The sequence below is a fragment of the Oncorhynchus clarkii genome, chromosome 18, assembly GCF_045791955.1.
Source record: "Oncorhynchus clarkii lewisi isolate Uvic-CL-2024 chromosome 18, UVic_Ocla_1.0, whole genome shotgun sequence".
NCBI lineage: Eukaryota > Metazoa > Chordata > Actinopteri > Salmoniformes > Salmonidae > Oncorhynchus > Oncorhynchus clarkii.
In genome coordinates this window covers 37,730,364-37,756,387 of record NC_092164.1, presented here as the reverse complement: position 1 = coordinate 37,756,387, position 26,024 = coordinate 37,730,364, and the positions used below count along the sequence as shown (strand labels likewise).

At 41.3% G+C, this 26,024-nt stretch overlaps 1 protein-coding gene across 1 annotated transcript; it reads right to left on the bottom strand.

Moving 5' to 3' along the window:
• Nucleotides 1–180: 180 nt before the first annotated feature.
• On the bottom strand, nt 181–25,574 carry LOC139373428 (neuronal pentraxin-1-like). The gene is made up of 6 exons (XM_071113909.1): nt 25,517–25,574; nt 8,571–9,659; nt 6,197–6,821; nt 4,831–5,081; nt 3,577–3,756; nt 181–2,590 (listed from the first exon to the last, which is right to left on the bottom strand). The coding sequence occupies exons 2-6, from the start codon at nt 9,318–9,320 to the stop codon at nt 2,381–2,383; spliced, it is 2,016 nt and encodes a 671-aa protein (XP_070970010.1). The 5' UTR covers nt 9,321–9,659; nt 25,517–25,574; the 3' UTR covers nt 181–2,380.
• Between the last annotated feature and the right edge of the window lie 450 nt (nt 25,575–26,024).

The following is a 26,024-nucleotide window of genomic DNA, read 5'->3' as shown; positions in this document are numbered from 1 at the left end:
CAGATTCTACTTAATCACAGTTTTAACAAATATGAACTATATGAATTATTCAATGCTTTAATTAGAAGTGTTACTGCTTGACTGGAGCAAAAGCTTGGATCAGCACCAGCCTTTGCAGGGTAAGACTGACCAGCAATGAAAGAAATGACATGAAATATCCATTCATGAGATACGCAATCGTTTTATTCAAAATCTTGATTTTATTGAAACATATTTAACAGAGTTTTATTCATGTATTCCTCATTTAAGTTTTACAATTCATTTGACATGTTTTTGGCTTACACACAAAGGAAAGGGACTTTTGACCAAACACACAAGAACGAATAAATAAAAGGTTGTTCAATATTTACAGACAAGAAAGAAAGGAAAAACTATTGAGTGTGTCTTTATATACAGATTAAAATGTATACCAAAGGCGAGATTAAGCAAACGTTATGGAAGCAACATAGATTCAGATTATACAACTGCATTCAATGCTGTTTAACCTGAATTATATCCACTTGTATTAGCATTCATTAATGAATCAATAGTATTTTTTATTTGTAACAAATGAGAAACTTAATTGTTTTTTGTGTGTGTTTTTTTTATTTTTACTTCACATACATTTGGCCCACTAACAGGAAAATGGGAGCATGGGTTTTTATAATGCTCAACTTGGCATTATAAACTCTTACACAACAATACAGACCACTATGTCCTCTCACAAAGGTGCATTAACAAATATCTACAAAATGTCACCCACTGTAATTGTTGTGTACTGTAATGGTTGTAATGACTATTAGTGGTCAGGGGGGCATGTCCAGCTAAGCTCTATACTATCACCATGGCAACAACAGATGACCCTTTTACGATCAGTGTTCATGTGATTCAATGAGACATAGACATTCCGAACTTAATAGCCCACAGTGAAATGGGGGTGAGTAAGCACATGCAACTAAATCAATTCCTAATTTGAATGTTTTTACAGACAGAAAAGGGATGACCACAGTGAAAGGATAGACAAGGAAAGGATGTGTTGTTGTGTAAAATGCCTTATATTTACAACAAAAAAATGAATGGTTTGTATTTGTTTATGATTTTGACAGTTGATATTCAAGACAGGCTATATTTTTTTTAAACCTATTTTTATAAGCATTTTACATGCATAAAAAACACAAGACCCAATTAATAAAAACCAACATTGAATGAGGTTGACTTTGAATATAAGCCTTTTAGAGCATTACAGAATTGTTTGTCTTCCCCAAGCTGTTTTGAGTGCATGTGCATTCATGCGTGAATGTATTTATGAGCATGTGTCTGCTATGACAACGCGAAATAGCCTGGATCTAGATCCGAGCTCTATTTGTCAGGTAAATCTGCCTGTAAAACCACAAGATTTACAATGGAGATGTCAGCATTAGCTTAGGACCTCTTGACAGGCAGTTAACCTGTATTTATGCGGGCTCATGTCCACAACTTCAACTCGGGTGTTTCATAAAACCTGGCAGCCATTTCAGACACACTGATAGAAATTACAATCCAGTTGAGTGTTGATCAGTTGATATTGGTAGAGCTAAATTCATCTGAAAAATAAAATGGAACGCTTATCAGTTGCACGTGTGTACAACACAGTAGTATAAAATAGTCTTCTAACATTTTTGCGTGAAAGGTAGAGTTGAGACAGGCTAACCCCCCCCCCCCCCCCCCCCCCAAAAAAAATAAACAACTAAAACCATAGATGAGATCCTCCATCTTCATGTACAAAAAAATACAATGTAGTACCTCACATTCATCACATTCAATCATCAAATCGTTATCATTGTCTTCCAACTCATACACTTGCCATCGATGTGGCTGTTTTGAGTGCCTTTAGTTTGTTCATTCCATATTGTCCACAGTTGGTTTATGAGCATTCTGCCTCAGTGTGTTCCTTTTAGTCACTGGTATCGTCCTGCTCGCCAGCAACAAAAAAAACAGAAAGACGAACAAATAACATCTGGAGTGTTAGGATTTTGAGAACCATATCCCGGCATAGAATGTCCCAGTAAAATGTTATGATTCTTTGAACACCTGACTGATGAAGGGCTTTACTGAGGCCCGAGGCAAACATGGGTGGACCCATTTAAAGACAGGGAATCCTATTACCGGTATTGGATCCCGGGAGCAGCAGCGGTCATGGCCATTCAGTTAAATCCAGCCTTTGCTCTTTTAAAGTCTTCCCAGTTCCTCGGCCCAGCGAGGGGGAAGGCAGAACAGAGAGGAAAGGGATGGCAAAATTGCAGAATGGCTAAGGGCCAGCCTGGTTTGTCGCTAAGGGCCTGTCATGTGTCTGCAGCGTAGTGCACAGAGCCCTGCTGCCACACCAGACAGCTCGTTAAATAACATCAGAGTGGGGTAGTCCTTAGTGGCAGGGGTCAAAGGGGTATTTGGTGACCCCGCCGTGAAGCTCGACCACTGCCTCTGTCCAGGAGATGAGGTCACCCGCCAGGTGACCTCCGCAGGAAGCCTGGCTATAGATTTCATTGGGTGTGAGAACGCGGGACCACAACTGGAGGTCTGACATCTCGCCCACGAAGGACTGGGTGGCGTCAAATCGGCCACCTAGGGTATCCTGTTAGGAAAACAGAGGATTTTTTACAAAATATGTAAAAGTAATAGATATACCACAATAAAAGATCAATACACAATTATTTTGCCTTTGAGTTTTCCACCTTTTTACCCCTTCAAAGCAAGGTTGGTTAACCCGCCAACTACGTTCTAAAACTAGGCCGGTCAGATCAATCAACCTTCGTACTTATAACCATTTCATGGCCTAGTCTTATGGTAACTTCTTATTTGTGGCCTAAATCATCAGTCACTTCCTGGAACTCACTAGACATGACATTAGAGCCCTGGTCAGAGTGGATCTCCCAAGGAAGACCAAACTGAGTGATGAATTTGAAGCATTAGCAACAGTTTAAGCTGTAATATGTTTCAGAGGGATCAGTCATTTTATATTTACATTTGAGTCATTTAGCAGATGCTCCAACCTGGACTCAGGGGTAGACGTAACATAGTGAATGTAAATCTGGGACACTCCATTTAGTTTGATATGTTACATTTCATATGGTATGAATTCATTTGTGGATGTCCATCATCCATTTAGTGTGAAATGTTATGAATTTCAATTCATATGATATGTTGTGGCTAAAGTTAGCTAGGTGGCTAAAGCTAACGTCAGCTAGGTGGCTAACATTAGCTAGGCTATGGGTTAGGGTTAGGGGAAGGGTTAGCTAACATGCTAGTAGTTGCAAAGTTGCGAAAAGCTAGTAAGTAGTTGCTTATTAATGCTAAAGTTGATTCCCAAGCTTAGTTTTGGCAATAACCTGTGTCTTCTCAGGACACAACTAAATAATAATAATCTTTAACATGATTGTATTTACCACTTTTTGTATTCTGCAAAGCCCAAAATTGGGAATTGTGACAGGCAGGTAACATTTGGAGGCAGCAGTGGGATCCAGTACTGCTGTTTGAAATTTCCGTTCTTATCCCAGCGTTTTATATGTTCTTCAGAACTTTGAGAATGCAAATTCGTAGCGAGAAAACGTATAGTTGTACCTGTTCCTGGCCCAGAATAAAGACTCCACCAGGCTTGATGGGATGCCATGCAGATAGGTTCTCTCCAGACCCCCTTTTGACGCCATCCTGGAAGGCCTCCCAATGCCCATCGTGTGACGACCATGTCATGCACAGGTGGTGCCACTTCCCATCCGTCATAGCCATGGGCAACGTCACTGCCTGTGCAGAGAAATAGAGTCACTGGCTTGATTAAATAATTGCATGATTGGCTGATTGATTGATTAATTGGCTCAAGCCAAAGAGTCCAAACAAAATATTTCGGTGAGAGAAAAGGGCCAAGTTCTGTTCGGAGAAAGAGATTATTACTAGGTTAATTGATTGGTTCATTGGCTGACTGTAGTGTCATTGTCGTGGACATTTTATTATAATAACACAAATATTGTTTTTTAGGGAGATATTTTATGAAAGATTTGTCCGGTTTTGTGAATAGGTACAAATAGCCATCGCATTTCAAGTAATGTCATTTTTAATTTTCTGTCAGCTCATAACAACATAGCCTTCAGGTGCCATAGCTAGGTATCTCCCAGGTTGAACCACCAAATCCCCTCTTGTCTGGGAGAAACCCTGACTCATGCACAGGTATAGTATGGGCCCGGACCATGTGTCTATCCCTGCGTCCACCCTGTCATGGAACGCCTCTCCACATGACTGTGCTAGGTAAGCTGCTTGCCCTTTGCCCTCTGAGGTCTTATGCCATTAGGGAGGATGATAGATGAGGATAGGGCCACTGTCTCTAAGGGGGAAAGACAGGGTGATAGCAGGATCCAGGTGAACTGTAACTGTCACAACTGCCCCCTGCCTCGTTCCTTGAGGACAGGAGATAAATCGAAATCTGGTGCCTGATTGGATGAGAATGGAGTCACCTGCCACTGAAGTGTAAGCTTGCCTGCCTTGAGGTGATTGATTTTCCACTTGTGCTGCCAATGGGACAACTGACTGATAACATATGCTTACTTAAAATGTTGATAAAAATGTTCAAACACTCCTTGTCAGAACCTGTTTTTGCTTTGTTATTATGGGGTATTGTGTGTAGATTGATGAGGGGGGAGAAACGATTTAATCAATTTTAGAATAAGGCTGTAACGTAACAAAATGTGGAAAAAATCAAGGGGTCTGAATACTTTCCGAATGCACTGTATATGTGTAAGAAGTGAGAATGAACCGTATATCTTCACAAATTGGTCACTAGGGGCACAATGTGAAAATATGCAAAATATGCAATCATGCTCTTACATTGTCATTAACCAGTAGTTCCATGGGATTGTTGCCCCATTCGATCAGAACCAGTTCGTTGGCCTGTCCCGGGACAGAGTAGGAGAAGGGCGTGCCGAGGCCAGGCCCTGAACCCCCTTTTATCCAGAGGCAGACAGTGAGGGTGAAGATTTCAATGAGTAGGGTCTTTTTTATCCTTCCATACATGTAGTTAGTGCGCATAGGGAAGCCAATCTGGAAAGCATCCGGACTCTTTGGCTTTTTCCGGGTACCTGTTGGAATACAAAACAGCAAAATATGAGCAACGAATTTGTCAGTGTCTGTGTTCTTCGAAGGCCAGCATCCCGGTGTCGCCTCTGCACTGTTGACTTTGAGACTGGTGTTTTGCGGGTACTATTTAATGAAGCTGCCAGTTGAGGACTGGTGAGGCGTCTGTTTCTCAAACTAGACTCTCAAATGTTTTTGTCCTCTTGCTCAGTTGTGCACCGGGGCCTCCCACTCCTCTTTCTATTCTGGTTAGGGCCAGTTTGCGCTGTTCTGTGAAGGGAGTAGTACACAGCATTGTACGAGATCTTAAGATTCTTGGCAATTTCTCGCATGGAATAGCCTTCATTTCTCAGAACAAGAATAGACTGAGTTTCAGAAGAAAGTTCTTTGTTTCTGGATATTTTGAGCCTGTAATCGAAACCACAAATGCTGATGCTCCAGATACTCAACTAGTCTAAAGAAGGCCAGTTGTATTGCTTCTTTAATCAGTACAACAGTTTGCAGCTGTGCTAACATAATTGCAAAAGGGTTTTCTAATGATCAATTAGCCTTTCAAAATTATAAACTTGGATTAGCTAACACAATGTGTCATTGGAACACAGGAGTGATGGTTGCTGATAATGGGCCTCTGTACGCCTATGTAGATATTCCATTAAAAATCTGCCGTTTCCAGCTACAATAGTCATTTACAACATGAACAATGTCTACACTGTATTTCTGATCAATTTGATGTTATTTTAATTAATAGACAAAAAAATGTGCTTTTCTTTCAAAAACAAGGACATTTCTAAGTGACCCCAAACTTTTGAACGGTAGCGTATATGTTATATATCTTTTTTTTACCTTTATTTAACCAGGCAAGTCAGTTAAGAACAAATTCTTATTTACAATGACGGCCTACCCCGGCCAAACTCAGACGATGCTTGGCCAATTGTGCGCCGCCCTATGGGATTCCCAATCATGGCCGAATGTGATACGGACTGGATTCAAACCAGGGACTGTAGTGGCGCCTCTTGCACTGACTATGTCTGTACCTACAGCTACAACTTGGAATGCATGATATAAATCGGACAAGAGTATACAATGGCAAAGTGGGTTATTTATCAGAGAGTTTCAATACCAGGGTTAGAGTTCCTGTGGTTAAGGTGGCTCAGCACAGTTTCCAGCTTGTTGTGTCCACGGCCAAGAGGCAATGGAGGTGGTGGCTTGCTGTTATAGGCTGGACGAGGACGATGGCCATGGTCGTCATTGCCTTGGTGGTCATCACCGTTTTCACGGTGGTCATCGTGAAGATCATCGTGGTGGTCGTCGTGATGATCATCAGGATGGTCGTCATGGTGATCATCATGGTGGTCGTTATGGTGTGTGTCATGGCGGCTGTGGCTACGATCATAATGGCGGTCATAGTGTCGGTCATAGTGATGGTCATCATGGTGACTGTTTTGACGGTTGTTGGGGCGGTTGTTGTAGCGGGTAGGGGTGTGGGTGTCGTGATCGTCATCATGGTGGTCGTCGTGATGATCATCGTGGTGGTCATCGCGGTGACCAGGTTCATGGTGGTCGTCGTGGTGGTCGTCCGGATGGTCATCGTGGTGGTCGTCATGGTGGTCATCGTGGTGGTCGTCATGGTGACCATAATCATGATGCCCACCGTAGTGATTGTTGAGCTGCTTCTCAAGTGCATTGATTTTACGTTGCAGGAGGTCTCTCAGTGAGCTTGAATAGGAGCTGGAGGAATTCCTGGCCTGGAGAAAGAGAGAGAATTAATAATAGTTATAATAGGAAATGTTTGTATACCTTATTATTAGTCCATGTGCTTGGTAATTAACACTTTCTGGAGCATATCCATGGTAATTTATTTCCATAATAGGACTTTTAAAGAGCTGTTTTTTTGTTTGTTCTTTAGACACCTCTTCTACTTCAGCCCATTCTGGGTTGCTTCCGTCGGCCATATTGTGCTGCCCCTAATCTCTCCAAGTGGGCAGATAAATGAAATAATACTAAAGTCGGCTCCTCCCTCCCTGGAAAACCTCCTTCCTTCCTTCCCTCCCTCTACTTCTGTCAGTGTCTCTGATCAAATCCGGCTTTACTCAGTGCCAGAGCACACCAAGATTATTAGCTCATCACCATGGATGATGCTAATTGGCATTGAAGGTGTCTAGAACCCTGCAACACTTGGAAACCGGTTTGCGGCATAGACGTCCCTGTTATGTGACGGAGCTCCAATCTCAGCTGTACTGTCTTTGTCTAACACCCTCAAGGCAAAGGTTTCTGTGTAACCCTTTCTCTATGAACCACCAGTGTTATTATGTGTTATTAATGCGCGCATAGGCTATAAGCCTATCTGATGTCTTATAGCAAGAATATTTGATAACAGTATATTTTTAGAGCCTGACAAATATATTGTTTCATCTATATTATTGGCCAATATTGGCCTTTAACCGATATTTCGATATAGGCCGATAAATCCACCGATAACCGATATTCAATAAATAGGATGAAGAAAGTGAATCTCAGTGTTATCTGAACACTTACGGACATTCTCATGGTCATTATTGTCACAATGTAAGCAAGCAACATTTGAAGCAATTTTTTTTGGACAACTGCTCTTTTGGTTGGCAATCTAAGAGAACTCAGTGTGAAAAATGTTCACGTTTAATTCTCCCTGCTGTAAAACACTATATCGGTCGGCATCGACTTTCAATGAACCACCAGTATTAATGAGTGTTATTAATGCCGACACTCTTAGTAAAAAATGGGTTCCAAAAAGGGCTCTTCGGCTGTCCCCATAGGAGAACCCTTTTTTGTTCATGTAGAACCCTGTGTGTAAAGGGTTCTACATGGAACTCAAAAGGGATCTACCTGGAACCGAAAATAGTTATTCAAAGGGTTCTCGTATGGGGCCAGCCGAAGAACGCTTTGAAGTTCTAGATAGCACCTTTTTGTCTAAGACTGTATACCAAGTCTTATAGCAGGTCTTACAATTCATTATGGAGTGCTAGAATCACTTTAAGCGGATTGATAACACAGCTGGTTCATAATGAGAAACAGAATTCATAAGAATAAAAAAATCATCTTTCATAATCCCCCCAAAAATAGTGGTCAATTAAGTTTGATTTTTGTATCTATAAAGGAACTTCATTCACGCAATAAAATAAACAAACAAACAACAAACAAACAAACAGGACCCTCTCCTAGGCTTCATGAATTCCCATTGCATTAGTGCAAGACGGCTCTATGGTGAGAGTCAGGATAATTAACTAATCAATTTAGGTCTTCATACGCACACACGTGGATGGAACTTGGGCTGTAGGCCACTTATATCCTCACGGCGTGGGAGAAAGCCGGAACGCCCTTTGTCGTGCTTAATTTCAGGTCAGTAGCGAGACAAACAGTGCCCCGCAGTGATGCACAAGATGACCTCTATTCACACAAAGGGCAAATAAGCTTCCTATCCCTTTTCCTACTCATCCTTTGATCCTGTTCCCACTCACCTGCAAGTTCTCCAGCCTCTCCTTGAGTGTCTGTAGCGTTTTCCTAGTCTGCTCAGGGGAGAAGACCCCATGCTTGCTCCCAGAGTTATCCTTCCCTCGGTGGTGTGGGTCTGATCGGTGCCCATTGTTCAGTGGGTAGTGTGGGTCCCCGTGGTGGTCAGCGTCATGGTAGGAGTGATGCGAGCTTGGGTGATGGGAGTTGTGACGCGCGTTTCCATGGTGGTCATCGTGATGGTCATCGTGATGACCCACCCCCCGGCCAAAGCCCTCACAGAGGGTCAGCTTGGCAGTCAGTTCCCTGATCGTCTCCCGTTGGTCTAAGATGGTCTCCTTTTGCCGCACCAGGCTCTCGCGAAGGTGCAGGATGGTGGATTTGGCCTCGTCTGATATTCCTATCCCCATCCCCATTCCCATCGGCCTCCTGCCGTTACCATTGGGCGCCCCTGCAGCAGGTCCATGATGCCCATTACTGCTGGGTCTGTCGTGGACAGGTCCGTGTGCTGCCCCGCCTGTTGTGAAGCAGCTGGGGTCTGCGTCCGCTGGAATTGGGGTGCAAACAAACTTGGGCTGGGCTCCATAGTCATAGTCTAATCCCGGCAAACTAACAGCAGCCGCTGAGGAAGATATGAGAGTATAGAGGAGTAGATAAAAAAGAGGGAAAGAGGGTAGGATGAAACCTGGAAGTACTCCACCCCAACGCGTTTGCCCTGTAGACAAAAGCATCAGGGGTGGGATGGCGTTGTCGGCCATCTTTGGTCGACGTCTCGCTTCTCTCCTGTCAAGGGAGGCTGTCACGTGGGGCGGCTGGCAAGCTGATTTGACACATGGCAAAAAAAATCCCCAAATCCCCTGTACAACAGGGTCAATTTCTTCGAGAAGTATTATAGCACGCAGGACCTTGTCTCTCTGCTAAAGCTGTTAGTGCTTCATCACCGTGTCGCTGTATCAAACAATGCACGTTGGCTCCATAACGGGACAAATGGCTGTCGAGGTGTCCGCCTCCCGGTGATCCCTTTTGGCACAGCGGGCCTCTTGTGATCGGCAGCCAAACGAATCCGTTTCTAGCCGTCTTCTATCCATCCATCTCATCTGGAAGGAAAAGACAAAGGCGATAAGTCATTCATTGGAAATACTAAGTCTTGGGAAATACAAATGATTTCAAACCTTATGCTATCACTTCGGTGAATAGACAACAACAGCAATATGCGAGGGCATGATCAGACATTGATTCACTGAACAGTACAGAGCAATAGGATGGCGATGACAGGACACGAGCACAGCAGCGGTGGGGAGTAATGGAGCTAGGATCATAAGCAATTCAACTACAATGATGTAGTCAATCAGTCACCGCTATTGGTTTTCAACGAGCCAGCAATGGCTTGGAGTGAATGACGCCAACAGCTGAGAACCCCCCTGGGCAGTGTAATTCGATTACAAGGCAGCCAGCAGGATGCAGTTAATGAATGATGGTTTTCATTTTCATGTGGACCGACAGGCAGTTTACTATGCAGGGTTAGGAGGTTATTCATACTGGAACAACGGGAACAGTTGTCTGAGACACGGGGGATACCACCAAAATAAAATATATTGAAAGAGACACAATTAGTCCTTGTGTTATTGAGGAGGTGTGTACAGACTACAATAGCACAGTAGCCCTGAGTTACAATGTACAGTAATGGGAAATAAAAAAAAATTTATCTGGGGAACAGCATTTAACAATTAGCCTTGTTAGAGTTAATGTTTATGTCATTTGTAATGTGTAGTCAGAGATTGACATCCATCAAACCACCTGACTGCAAAACAATTCCAAGAGTAGGTATAAAGCCTCAACTAATCCAACAGTTCCTGAATTGAGGGTCAGCGAGGAAAAACCAGGAGAAGGTAACAGATTTCTCAAGGACACTGTCTAATAAGCCGCTTACCCATCCCCATTGCGATCATCAATTCACCACACCTACCGATAGGCCACGGCCTGCTTCTTAAAATATAATCCCCAGTCCTATATTTTCATCAGATTATTGAGAGTTGATTGATTTGTCACATTAGTCATTCTTAATCCAATGTATTTAAAGGTAGTCTCAGAGAAATGACGTTGCCACAAGCAGCACCACAGATATTGAGATGGGCGAGATGCAACACTTCGCTCTCACACAGTAGCCACGGGACCAAAAGAGCAGAGAAGCTGAGCCTCGCACATCAACGCTCTTTGTTGTTGAGGAAATTGACCCACTATGCTGTTTACTTTCTGCATCTACGTCACATCATGGAGTATTACTACATCATGGAGTAGTACTTTTATCAAGTTGGCAATTCTTGAGATGTCAGCATGCTATATTTCAACTTCTAAAGTGGATTTGAAAAAATGTGGTAGAATAAACTCAGTAGTTTTCCCCGGCATGTTTTAATGAGGAATTCGACGCTACTGGATGTGGGCAACAGATGTAGCGCATGGATGACACATTCATCTGCAAATGAACTCTCCACCATCTGTTTTCACTCACTTTAACACACTAGCGTAATCAGACATGGCCTTTGAAGCGTTTGTGCGTCACACATGATTCGTGCGTCATCATGTTAACAACCACAGAGTATTTGTTTTTTTTCCTGGGGTAATATCACTGTTTGGACTACGATGCGGGGTAACACTTTACGTTAACTTGCTCTAAACTTGTATAGTAAGTCATACTGCAATTAACCCTAGTAACAACATTGTATTAACATGTTCTGATAGTTTTGATAATTATTTTGTAATTACACATTTTGACACCTGTTGTTAAGCAGTTTTTATTGTCAGACAGGTGGAAATAGGATGTGAAAATAACTAAAAACTCCCTTACTAGGTAATTACTAAGCACTTATTGAAGGGATAGACAGTAAAACTTTTCCCAGAGTTGCCAGATGAATACTGTAATTTTGCTTTACAGCCGTGATGCTGTGATATTTGACGCTACTATTTTCCTTACCGTAAAACATATTACAGCATCCCTTCTGTAAAGGGATGATGTAATGTTTTACAGTAAGGCAAATAGTACTGTCAAATATATGTCAGCAAAATTGCAGTATTAAGCTGACAACTCTGGTGCCAGTATAATGCTGTAAACGTACAGTGAAAATCTCCCTGAAAGCTACAATAAATGTAAGAAAAACAATACATTTGTGCATAAAATACGTTTATTCAAACTGGTAACAACATTAACAGAATTGACAACAGAAGTACAAACAGTTAACACATATTTAAACAAGTAAGAGCACAATTAAAACACACAAAAAAAACTATATTTTGTGTAGGGTGTTTTAAAAACTATATTTTGAGTGGGGTGTGGGGTACAATCCTAGATCTCTGGTAACCAGGGCAACTATTTGGTGTAACGGTGTTTAGAGGCAGTGAAACACAACGGGACAGTTTGGGCAGGAGAGCATCCAGGAGAGAGAAGTCAGCGGGTGTTCCTCATGGGGCGCCGTAGCAATCCTCAGTTTTGATTTGTCAGCTCTTCTCACCCCTAAGACAAGCATAGAAAAAGAAAGAACTGAACGAGAGACAGAGAGCACCAGGGCTGTTAGGCTGTGGGTAAAAAGATAGGTGACAAGGGACATATCAAGCAGGTGTTGTGTGTGTGTGTGTGTGTGTGTGTGTGTGTGTGCGTGTGTGTACTTACCTCACTAGACGTCTTCAATCAAACTCAGTGAGGGTTGAGAACAGCTGTCTTCCTCTGGGCCACCTTGTCATGTCCTTTGTCCCATCTTCAGGGTTCATCATCCTGGGTGGATTCGAACCAGTACAGCCATATATCCAATATAGCTTATGAAATCAATTGAGGCATTGAACAAATACAAATAAGACAGCTACGTATACAGTTGAAGTCGGAAGTTTACATACACTTAGGTTGGAGTCATTAAAACTTGTTTTTCAACCACTCCGCAAATTTCTTGTTAACAAACTATAGTTTTGGCAAGTCGGTTAGGACATCTACTTTGTGCATGACACAAGTACTTGTTCCAACAATTGTTTACAGACAGATTATTTCACTTATAATTCACTGTATCACAATTCCAGTGGGTCAGAAGTTGACATACATTAAATTGACTTTGCCTTTAAACAGCTTGGAAAAATGGCTTTAGAAGCTTCTGATGGGCTAATTAACATCATTTGAGTCAATTGGAGGTGTACGTGTGGATGTATTTCAAGGCCTACCTTCAAACTCAGTGCCTCTTTGCTTGACATCAAAAGAAATCAGCCAATTGTAGACCTCCACAAGTCTGGTTCATCCTTGGGAGCAATTTCCAAACGCCTGAAGGTATCACGTTCATCTGTACAAACAATAGTACGCTCAGGAAGGAGACGCGTTCTGTGTCCTAGAGATTAACTTACCTTGGTGCGAAAAGTGCAAATCAATCCCAGAACAACAGCAACGGACCTTGTGAAGATGCTGGAGGAAACAGGTACAAAAGTATATATATCCAGAGTAAAATGAGTCCTATATCAACATAACCTGAAAGGCAGCTCAGCAAGGAAGAAGCCACTGCTCCAAACCCGCCATAAAAAGCCAGACTACAGTTTGCATCTGCACATGGGGACAAAGATCGTACTTTTTGGAGAAATATCCTCTGGTCTGATGAAACAAAAATAGAACTGTTTGGCCATAATGATCAACGTTATGTTTGGAGGAAAAAGGGGGAGGCTTGCAAGCCAAAGAACACCATCCCAACCGTGAAGCACGGGGTGGCAGCATCATGTTGTGTGGGTGCTTTGCTGCAGGAGGGACTGGTGCACTTCACAAAATAGATGGCATCATGAGGGGTAAAATGATGTGGATATATTGAAGCAACATCTCAAGACATCAGTCAGGAAGTTAAAGCTTGGTCGCAAATGGGTCTTCCAAATGGACAATGACCCCAAGCATACTTCCAAAGTTGTGGCAAAATGGCTTAAGGACAACAAAGTCAAGGTATTGGAGTGGCCATCACAAAGCCCTGACCTCCATCCTATAGAAAATGTGTGGGCAGAACTGAAAAAGCATGTGCGAGTAAGGAGGCCTACAAACCTGACTCATTTACACCAGCTCTGTCAGGAGGAATGGACAAAATTCACTCAACATATTGTGGGAAGCTTGCGGGAGGCTACCAAAAGCATTTGACCCAAGTTAAACAATTTAAAGGCAATGCTACCAAATACTAATTAAGTGTATGTAAACTTCTGACCCACTGGGAATGTGATGAAATAAATAAAACCTGAAATAAATCATGCTCTACTATTATTCTGACATTTCACATTCTTAAAATAAAGTGGTGATCCTAACTGACTTAATTAAGACAGGGAATTTTTACTCAGATTAAATGTCAGGAATTGTGAAAAACAGAGTTTTAATGTATTTGGCTAAGGTGTATGTAAACTTCCGACTTCAATTGTATGTCACACAGGGTTGTGACAGCTAAGGAGAATACTGTGCCGGTGTTGTTGCCATTCATGCTCTCCTCATTGAGTAGACTGTATCACAGTGACATCTAGATGGCTAGCAATATTAGTTCTTTTTTTGTGTAGGCTTCTATCCTACTTGAAATATAATCCTGGGAGGAAAATAAATTGGATATGCTTCTAGCTATCTCCGGTGACACTGTGATAGAGCTGCCCAGTGGTTGGCAGGCACAACACTATGAGTCTTATCCAATGGTCATGTCTTTTTAATTGCTAAAAACAAGCCATTTCTCTGTAGTAATAGTGAAAACATAATGGGTGCTCAGTTGATTCCCTACTGCACTCAGAGGCTGCGGTACAGCAAAGCCTATCATCACAACAATTATTATATGGGCAATTTTTTTTCTAGGTCGCACAGAGTAAGATGTTTACGAGCAATTTAGAGCCGATCGAAAGGGCTTGTGTCAACATTAGCCAGCTAACTGTTGGTTCGCAATAAAGATACTTATAGTGCCTTCGGAAAGTATTCAGACTCCTTGTCCTTTTCCACATGTTGTTACGTTACAGCTTTATTCTAAAATGGATTAAATAAAATATTCAGCAATCTACACACAATACCACATAACGACAAAGCGAGAAAAAAAGGTTTTAATTGTTTTTCTCAAATTAATTTAAAAAATACAAAACAGAAATACCTTATTTACAAAGGTATTCAGACCCTTTGATATGAGACTCGAAATTGAGCTCAGGTGCTTCCTGTTTCCATTGATCATCCTTGAGATGTTTCTACAACTTGATGGGTAACTGTGGTAAATTCAATTGATTGGACATGATTTGGAAAGGAGGACATCTGTCTATATAAAGCCCCAGAGTTGACAGTGCATGTCAGATCAAAAACCAAGCCATGAGGTTGAAGGATTTATCCATAGGGCTCTGAGAAAGGATTGTGTCGAGGCACAGATCCATTGAAGGTCCCCAACAACACAGTGGACTCTTCATAGAGCTGGCCGCCTGGCCAAACAGAGCAATCGGAGAGAAGGCCTTGGTCAGGGAGATGACCAAGAACCCCATGGTCACTCTGACAGAGCTCTAGAGTTCCTCTGTGGAGATGGAAGAACCTTGCTGCACTCCACCAATCAGGCCTTTATGGTAGAGTGGCCAGACAGAACTCACTCCTCAGTAAAACGCACATGACAGCCCACTTGGAGTTTGCAAAAAGTCACCTAAAGACTCTCAGACCATGAGAAACAAGATACTCTGGTCTGATGAATGCCAAGTGTCACTTCTGGAGGAAACCTGGCACCATCCCTACAGTGAAGCTTGGTGGTGGCAGCATCATGCTGTGAGATAATTTTTCAGCAGCAGGGACTGGGAGACTAGTCAGGATCAAGGGAAAGATGAACAGAGCAAAAACAGAGAGATCCTTGATGAAAACTTGCTCCAGAGTGGTCAAGACCTCAGACTGGGGCGAAGGTTCACCTTCCAACGGGACAACGACCCTAAGCACACAGCCAAGACAACACAGGAGTGGCTTGAGGACAAGTCTCTGATTGTCCTTGAGTGGCCCAGCCAGTGCCCGGACTTGAACCCGATCGAACATCTCTGGAGAGACCTGAAAATAGCTGTGCAGCGACGCTCCCAATCCAACCTGACAGACATTGAGAGGATCTGGAGAGAAGAATGGGAGAAACTCCCCAAACACAGGTGTGCCAAGCTTGTAATACTCAAGGAGACTCGCTGCTGTAATCGCTGCCAAAGGTGCTTCAACAAAGTACTGAGTAAAGGCTCTGAATTCTTATGTAAATGTGAAATTTCCATTTTTCTTTTTTATACATTTGCAAAAATTTCTAAAAACAGTTTTTGCTTTGTCGTTATGGGGTATTGTGTGTAGATCGATGAGGGGAAAAAATGTAATCAATTTTATAATAAGGCTGTAACGTAACAAAATGTAGAAAAAGTCAAGGGGTCTGAATAATTTTCGAAGGCAGTGTATAAACAAGTCAAGGTACCTACCCAGTAGCTTCTGAAAATGTTATTCCACTTCACAGCAGCTTCAAGAAGGTATTTAATAAAATAGTCTGATATTCATGTCTCGCCAGACAGCATGAGGTTGGTGCCTGCAACTGATCATTTGAATCTACAGTAGGCCTGAGCTATTACCATAAAGAAGTACAGCATGTTAGAGTAATTTTCTATAACAGTACTTTTTAAGAATTTTACCCATAATTCAGCGCAATCTACAGCCTTTTTAATGCTGTGTAACAGATTTACAGTGTTTTACTGTTGAAATGACAGAAAAGTCCGACAGTGCAGTGAGAGATTCTGGCAATTAAGCAGTTTTTCTACTTACCCAGAGTTAGATGAACTTGTGGATACCATTTGTATGTCTCTGCCTTCCAGTATGAAGGAAGGTAGCATTGGCTCGGGAAACTACCACTAACGTCCTCTCAGTACTGCACTCAGGTGCGAAGCCGTATCTTAGCGTACCTGTAGACTTCCAGTCATTGCGCTAACGCTAGTTAGCGTTGGTTCGCGGAAGTGCCTCTTACTTCCTACATACTGCACGCAGAGACATAAAAATTGTATCCGCGAGATCATCTAACTCTGGGTCATCTAACGCACTCTGGATCATGTAACGCACTACCCCTTTACATCATTGTGTAACAACATGCTAAAACAATGTTGTTGCTAGAATAAAAAGGGTACATGCCTTAGTAATTTACTTAACCAAGGAACTATATCATTGGTCATTTTACCATATGTAAGATTTTGGTTGTCACCAGATGATACAATTGACTTAATACAATTTAATATGCCATTATTTGTTACAAAACAGCCATAACCTATAATGTTTGTAATTAAGACGGATGTCTATAGTTCACTGGCAATATTATACTTTGAATTTCATGTTGGACGTAGCTTCTCACTCTAGATCAAATGCACTATCGACGTTAACATCAGGTAGTTCTAAAATATGTATTCAGAGCCAGCATAAAGCAGGTCGTTTGTTTGATGACCCTTACCAAGTCTTGCTCAAATCCTCATTATCGCATGTTTCTACCTCTTTATATCTTTCTGTTCCACCACTCCTTCATAGAGCAGTAACACTGACACTTCCTATACGTAATCTATTCGCTGCCTTTAATTAATAAGTCAATGGAATGACTAAATGTGGGGTAAATCATTGTTTTGGACAACCAGCTACGCGCAAAGAATCCTCCACGAGCCTTGGCAAGTCCAAGTCTTCTGACCAGGAGGGACTTTCCTCCTCCCAAGGTTGACACACTAATAGGATTCCCAGGATTAATACCTGAGGGTGGAGCGGAGGATTAGCCCTGGCCTGCTCACCTCAGAAAGTCAAGGCGTTGTTTCCATACGTGTAGAATATATGGGATATTTACAGTATTTCACGTTGACTTTTCCACAAGGTATGCCTTCCACAACACATTCTCATCAAATAAAATTGTTCAGTATAGGTGCTACGAATGGTACACAATTTCCTTTAACCTGATTCTAAATTAAAGTTTTAAAACAGTACCACATATCACATCATGGGTATGTATTAATATATAATATCAAGGGTATGTAGAAATATAAATACTACTTTGAAAATCTGACACTGTATCAAGGCAATGACATTTTCCAATTTAGTTGTACCTTTTTTTCGTCTTTCGCTCTCAAAACTTAAAGGACAATTCCGCCAGTTTTCAACCTCATATTCTTCATTTGGGCGGCAGGGTAGCCTAGTGGTTAGAGCATTGGACTAGGAACCGAAAGAGTTACAAGTTCAAATCCCCGAGCTGACAAGATACAAATCTGTCGTTCTGCTCCTGAACAAGGCAGTTAACCCACTGTTCCTAGGCTGTCATTGAAAATAAGAATTTGTTCTTAACTGACTTACCTAGTTAAATAAAGGTTAAAAAAATTAAAAAAATCTCCAGCACCAAACCAGTGTCAACATATGTGAAAACAGTGTGTTTCTATGATCTGTGGTTAAAAAGATGAGAAGAAAGGTCTTTCAAAAAATGATTCTCTGTGACATAGTAGGATTAAAAGTTTGAAAAAACTGTGATTTTCAAAACCTACAATTAGTTTTTAGTCCAAGGGAGGGTATTTCCTTGCTCCCAGTGTCATCGCGAATCTCATAGTGTTTGAAAATCACTGTTTTCAAACTACGTAGGACAATTACAGTGTACCACCACAGACCTTTCCATCCAAGCAATTAGTAAGACACAGTCTACTATAAGTGGGACCCATGCTGTTTCCAACAAGTGTTTTGGTAACTGGAGTTAAAAAATTCTGCAACATCAACATGTGTTCAACAGGCCCTTCACTTTGGTCGATAAGCATGCTTGCCGTTAACACGTCTTAAAAATAGGCTGAGCTATGTTAACTTCACTGCAGGGGTTGAAGTAAAAGTCTAAAGGTTGTGCCACTGACTCAACCTCAACCGTGACACGATGTGACGGTTTACCTCTGGGCAGCTATCGGGGATCCTGTAGGACAGGTGTCTCTGGACTGTACAGTTGTATACCATGCTTTCAAAAGCTCATTGTTAAGTGTGTTAAAACACAGACACTTAATCTGACTATAGATTAGTTGAAGCTGCAGAAAAGCCCATGTTTCATTGTAATCCATAGTGGAAAGGAAACTATCTAAAAATCAATGACCGTGTTGCCTTACATACTTTCATTCTGAAACACCGTGTGAAATGCAGTACTCTTGTGACCAATAGGAAATATCAGCAACAAAGCAAGAATTGGTTATGTATCGCCGCGACTATGTAGAGATGTCAAATATTCAAAGGTGCCAAACATATGAGCCTGGGTCAAAGGTCATGCCATGACCTTGACACAAGCATGTGGCCACAAGCCCATCCAAAGAAGGCATTGGACTGAGAAATATGCTTATGCTGGTGAATTATCCAGTTATCACAACCAAGGCGATCGTCTGACTTCACACTTAGTTCCCATGGACTCTGTGTACAGTAAAACACTGGTAACTGTCCATGACCACTACAATTCCATTTCATACAGTTGAAGCAGTGCTGGGAAAAGTACTTCATTGCCATACTTTGACTAAAAGTAAAGATACCGTAACAGAAAATTACTCAAGTTAAAGTGTAAGTCACCCAGTAAAATACTGTACAATGTGATTAAAAGTCTAAAAGCACTTAATTTTAAACATACTTCAGTATCAAAAGTAAATGTAATTCAAAATATATACTTAAGTATACTTTTAGTATAAATAATTTCAAATTCCTCATATATGGCAAACCAGACGGCAGGTTGTCTTGATTTAAATTTACGGAAAGTCGGGCACACTCATCATTTACAAATGAAGCATTTGTGTCTGTTGAGTCCGTCAAATCAGAGGCGGTACGGAGGAGCAGGGATGTTCTCTTGATAAGTGGGTGAATTGGGCCATTTTCCTGTCCTTGTCACACCCTGATCTGTTTCACCTGTCTTGTGATTGGCTCCGCACTCTCCATGTGTCGCTTATTATCCCTGGTGTATACAGTTGAAGTCGGATGTTTACATACACCTTAGCCAAATACATTTAAACTTCTTTCACCATCCTAGTAAAACTTCCCTGTTTTAGGTCAGTTAGGATCACCACTTTATTTAAAGAATGTGAAATGTCAGAATAATAGCAGAGAAAATTATTTGTTTCAGCTTTTATTTCTTTCATCGCATTCCCAGTGGGTCAGAAATTTAGAAACGCTAAATTAGTATTTGGTAGCATTGCCTTTAAATTGTTTAACTTGGGTCAAAGGTTTCGGGTAGCCTTACAAAAGCTTCCCACAACAAGTTGGGTGAATTTTGGCCCATTCCTCCTGACAGAGCTGGTATAACTGAGTCAGGCTTGTAGGCCTCCTTGCTCGCACACACTTTTTCAGCTCTGCCCATAAATTGCTTCAATATATCCACATAATTTTACTCCTCATGATGCCATCTATTTTGTGAAGTGCACCAGTTCCTCCTGCAGCAAAGCACCCACACAACATGATGCTGCCACCCCGTGCTTCACGGTTGGAATGGTGTTCTTTGGCTTGCAAGCCTCCCCCCTTTTCCTCCAAACATAACGTTGGTAATTATGGCCAAACAGTTCTATTTTTGTTTCATCAGACCGGAGGACATTTCTCCAAAAAGTACGATCTTTGTCCCCATGGGCAGATGCAAACCATAGTCTGGCTTTTTATGGTGGTTTTGGAGCAGTGGCTTCTTCCTTGCTGAGCTGCCTTTCATTTATGTTGATATAGGACTCATTTTACTCTGGATATATATACCTTTGTACCTGTTTCCTCCAGCATCTTCACAAGGGCCTTTGCTGTTGTTCTGGGATTGATTTGCACTTTTTGCACCAAAGTACGTTCATCTCTAGGAGACAGAACGCGTCTCCTTCCTGAGCGGTATGACGGCTGCGTGGTCCCATGGTGTTTATACTTGCGTACTATTGTTTGTACAGATGAGCGTGTTACCTTCAGGCGTTTGGAAAATGCTCCCAAGGATGAACCAGACTTGTGGAGGTCTACAAATATTTTCTGAGGTCTTGGCTGATTTCTTTTGATTTTCCCATGATGTCAAGCAAAGAGGCACTGAGTTTGAAGGTAGGCCTTGAAATACATCCACAGGTTTTATATTTTTTTATTTTACCTTTATTTAACCAGGTAGGCTAGTTGAGGGACAAGTTCTCATTTGCAACTGCGACCTGGCCAAGATAAAGCGTAGCAGTTCGACACATACAACAACACTGAGTTACACATTAAATAAACAAAACATACAGTCAATAATACAATATAAAAAAATTAAACAAAAAAGTCTATATACAGTGAGTGCAAATGAGGTAAGATAAGGAAGTAAATAAATAGGCCATGGTGGTGAAGTAATTATACTATAGCAACTAAACACTGGAACGGTAGGTGTGCAGAAGATGAATGTGCAAGTAGAGATACTGGGGTGCAAAGGAGCAAGATACATCAATAAATACAGTATGGGGATGAGGTAGTTGGATGGGCTGTTAGCAGATGGGCTATGTACAGGTGCAGTGATTTGTGAGCTGCTCAGACAGGTGGTGCTTAAAGCTAGTGAGGGAGATATGAGTCTCCAGCTTCAGTGATTTTTGCAGTTTGTTCCAGTCATTGGCAGCAGATGATGGAAGGAAAGGCGGCCAAAGGAAGAATTGGCTTTGGGGGTGACCAGTGAGATAAACCTGCTGGAGCGCGTGCTACGGGTGGGTGCTGCTATCGTGACCAGTGAGCTGAGATAAGGCAGGGCTTGTAGATGACCTGGAGTCAGTGGGTTTGGCGACGAGTATGAAGCGAGGGCCAGCCAACGAGAGCGTACAGGTCGCAGTGGTGGGTAGTGTATGGGGCTTTGGTGACAAAACGGATGGCACTGTGATAGACTGCATCCAATTTGTTGAGTAGAATGTTGGAGGCTATTTTATAAATGACATCGCTGAAGTCGAGGATCGGTAGGATGGTCAGTTTTACGAGGGTATGTTTGGCAGCATGAGTGAAGGATGCTGTGTTGCGAAATAGGAAGCCAATTCTAGATTTAATTTTAGATTGGAGATGCTTAATGTGAGTCTGGAAGGAGAGCTTACAGTCAAACCAGACACCTAGGTATTTGTAGTTGCATTTAAGAGCAGTTGGAGGCCACAGAAGGAGAGTTGTATGGCATTGAAGCTCGTCTGGAGGTTAGTTAACACAGTCCAAAGAAGGGCCAGATGTTTACAGAATGGTGTCGTCTGTGTAGAGGTGGATCAGAGAATCACCAGCAGCAAGAGCGACATCATTGATGTGTATTTGGAGGTACACCTCCAATTGACTCAAATTATGTCAATTAGCCTATCAGAAGCTTCTAAAGCCATGACATAATTTAATGGAATTTTTCCAAGCTGGTTAAAGGCACAGTCAACTTAATGGATGTAAACCTGAGACCCACTGGAATTGTGATACAGTAAATTATAAGTGAAATAATCTGTCTGTAAACAATTGTTGGAAAAATGACATGTGTCATTCACAAACTAGAGGTCCTAACCGACTTGCCAAAACTATAGTTTGTTAACAAGAAATTTGTGGAGTGGTTGAAAAACGAGTTTTAATGACTCCAACCTAAGTGTATGTAAACTTTCGACTTCAACTGTATATCCCTGTGTTTCCTGTCTCTCTGTGCCAGTTCGTCTTGTATGTTTTTCAAGTCAACCAGGAGTTTTCCCGTGCTCCTGCCTTCTCTATTCTCTTTTGCTAGTCCTCCCGGTTTTGACCCTTGCCTGTTTTTTGGACTCCGTACTCACCTGCCTGACCATTCTGCCTGCCCTGACCTCGAGCCTGCCTGCCACTCTGTACCTCCTGCACTTTGAACTGGTTTTGACCTTTTGCCTGTCCACGACCATTCTCTTGCCTATGTTTAATAAATATCAAATATCAATATTTAATAAATATCAAAGACTCAAACCATCTGCCTCCCGTATCTGAATCCGGGTCTCGCCTTGTGCCCTTATAGTCCTGTTAATCACTCAAAATGTAACGTGTTCTTTAGGCTGTCAGGGAAAATGAATGGAGTAAAAAATACATTATTTTCGTTAGGAATGTAGTGGAGTAAAAGTAAAGGGTGTCAAAAATAGAAATAGTGAAGTGCAGATACCCCCCCCCCCCAAAAAAAAAACTGTTTAAGTAGTAGTTTTAAGTATTTTTTACTTAAGTCCTTTACACCACTGAGTAGGAGCTTTTGTAAACTAGCACTATCCAAACCTCACATGGCACAGTGGAAGATCCCTTTGAAGTGTTTATGTACTGGGGAAATACCTTGTTGTCCAATATATATTTGCTCAGTGTTTCGGACAAATCCCCCATTCAGTATCCAGGTCAAGCAATCATCATGATATGATTTTGCATTACGGTCTTAGAGAAAAGGGTTCCAAAAGGGTTCTTCGGCTGTCAAATAAGAGAACCCTTTTGGGATCTATGTACAACTCTTGAGGGAACCCTATTTGAGTCAAAGGATATTCATATACGTAAGTTATACAAACCTTGCAGAGAGCCTATCCAACTGAAAATCTCCTAAATGTATATAAACTACTGGAACCAAGACATAAAAATAACTGATATTGGCTCAAGGTGAAGGGAATGTTGGAACATAACGAACAAAATTATTGTTAACAAAAATGTACACTTAATCCAGTTTATACAACAGGTGGGTCTAATCCTGGATGCTGATTGGTTAAAACCGCATTCCAGACAGTGTCTATTCCACAAGTTACCACCGGCTAAATCTATGACGTGGAAATGCTTAATTACTCTGTTCCATCTGACTGTGCTGTCCACTGTCTCATCAGCCCAGCCAGGCAATTTATATACTAGATCTACATTGTAAAAAGCATCTAGACATAATTTCCCAGTTCTTTTAGAGTAGCATTTGTTTTTCATCAGCAGAGATTTTGTATAACATTGCTGTCCGTCTCTTCGATATTTGCAACACTGTTTCAATTTTGAAATTTGATCTCCTATGGTAATGAACAAGTCGGGAGTCGGAACGAGACAGATAGGCTGGCAGCTTTTCAGCCAGTCAAAATCATGAATCAGCATTATTTCAATGGATAAATACAAAACAATGTCAATAGGAAAACACGAAATGCGGCTAGTTTGCTGTCATTTCAGCTTCAGTTTGAAGTGACTGTGTTAGCTGTGCAGTTGGCTACTGTATCTCTTCTGAACAGTGGCCTGGCGAGAGAGCAAATGTCCTATGCCAGGTGAAATCGCACACTAGCTCAATATTATGTATGTTTAAAAAAATAAAAACACTGAAAATAGCTTTAACAAAAGCAAATGCAGCTACTTTGACGTTATTCTGACTGCACTGTTGTTTGACGTGACTGTGTTAGCCAAAGTTGGCTAGCTAGCAAGCAAAGGATAACAATGTTGCCAGCCATCATGGCAACGGAACATTTAAAACGAATGACCATAGATTTAGAACAAAAGACTTAACGACTGGATCGAGTCTCTGGCATCCGAACCAATAGAATGAACAACCAGCTAGCTTGGGTAGCAACCCTAGATTCGACTTCGCCTCGGGCCTAACAAAACCCGTGCCAATAACATCCTCCAAACACCGGCTTCTCGGGCATTATCACTTAAATAAACTAATGTATAGAATTTATTACACAAGACAAAATTCACAAATTCTATAGCACAACAGCAAAGTCATGTCTTAAGTGTAAAACTAACAATGACTCAATAATCCATGCCTTCTGGGAATGTTTTAAAGTCCAGGAGTTGTGGGCGGAGCTGGAAAGTTGGCTGTCAGAATTACAATGTAAATGTACTTTTAATTTGTCTTTGCATATTTCAAGACATGTGCAGTGAGATACCAAATGGGTTGGACGATACTTTTCTTGTCAATCATTCAATTGTAAGGCTTTATTATTTAAATGTTGAAAGTGCATGGGCGATGGAGAGAAACAAAATGGTGCAGTTTAGGCCACGTGAGGGGGAGAGTGATCCAGCAGTTGAAGATAGGGGTGTGAGCCGGTGGGTCTGGTCAGGGGTGATGTTATGGATGTTGGTGTGCGTCTGTATGCTGTTGATGTTGTGTCTGTTTTGTATTGTAAAAAAAAATGAATGAAAGCATTTTTTAAACGAGGGTTCTACCTGTAACCAAAAGAGTTCTACCTGGAACCAACAATGGTTCTCTCAATGGGTTATCCAATGGGGACAGCCGAATAACCCTTTTAGGTTCTAGATAGCAACTTTTTTTCTACGAATGTACAGATGAATGACATTTCAATCGACTTCTTTATTCTATAGATAGTGAAGCATAATCACAATACCAAAGTACAAACTTGAGAAAAAATACAGACAAACACGATTCCAGAAATAACCATACAAATGACCAATAGTAAAGACATAATACAAAATGTAAATCCCAATGCAGCTTGAAATCAAACATGCACATTTGCAGCAATACAACTGGCTACTCCAAAATAATTAAATCATTCCTAAATAAGCAGTCACAATTGATCTATTTGTCACTTTGTCACGTCAAACTGTTTCAGATCATGCTTCTATTATACTGAAGTTGAAATATCACGTATGATCCTATGGAAAATATGACTATTGTATAATTAATTTACATGGAAAAACCTTTATCCTATACTTTTCATAAGCTACATATTACAGACATTTGTAGAATCCCAGGTAAGGTGTCTTGACAATTACGTAAAAAAAGTACTAACACTCTAACACACTAATACTACATTGAGGGAGATCAATAAAAACTATGCCTACAAATTTGAACATATTGTTTTATACTAGCTTTTTCGACTTCACTAGAAAATAAGCATTTTAACAATTTTGAAGACATTTACTTTCAATCTGAAAGGTTTCTAAAATAGAGTTCTAGCCTGGCTCGATCAAACCATTTGGACAGAGCAAAGCAGATTATCTTGAAGGTTAGATTTGTACATTTTAAAACATTTGCAACCATCCCAAGGAGTAATAAATGTTTTGGGGGAGAATACGTTTCCTTACCTGGTCACAAGCTACAGAGTCCCAAGCTGGTTAGTCCATCCCAAACACTGATCAGATTGAAAAGGATTTGTTCGAGGAGGATCATTTTAACTCTCTCTTCCTCTCCCTCCCTCTCTCACTCCTTTGTCTTTGTTTGCATATCCCTCCACTCCTCCTGGTTCTCACGGTCAACAATTGTATTGATTCTTCTTGACTTTCAAGGCATCAACAAGTACCCTTTCTCAGGTTCAGATTATTTCCCTACAGAGTTTTGGACACTCTTTTGCCCATGAACACCCAAGCATTAAAACTGAACTGGTAAAAACAAATATGAGTATAATAATGGTGTTTATGAGCCTATATTGGCAGTATATAATACATATAAGTGTATTAATTAAGTCCAAGCAACTGATACACTTTGACTACACTATATTCTACTTCCATGTACCAGAATAAACTAGGGAACCATTTATATACCGTGAAGACCATTGGGGAAATGAAACAAACAAAATGCTAGGTGGTTAAATGA

What these genes read in the sequence shown, in the direction of transcription:
- LOC139373428 (XM_071113909.1), bottom strand. Translation starts at nt 9,320, where the DNA reads ATGGCCGACAACGCCATCCCACCCCTGATGCTTTTGTCTACAGGGCAA. An exon ending in CCACAGGAACTCTAACCCTG is followed by an intron (nt 5,082 to 6,196) that starts GTATTGAAACTC and finishes GTATTCCAACAG; the next exon opens with GTACCCGGAAAAAGCCAAAG. An exon ending in AACTACTGGTTAATGACAAT is followed by an intron (nt 3,757 to 4,830) that starts GTAAGAGCATGA and finishes TTCTCTGCACAG; the next exon opens with GCAGTGACGTTGCCCATGGC.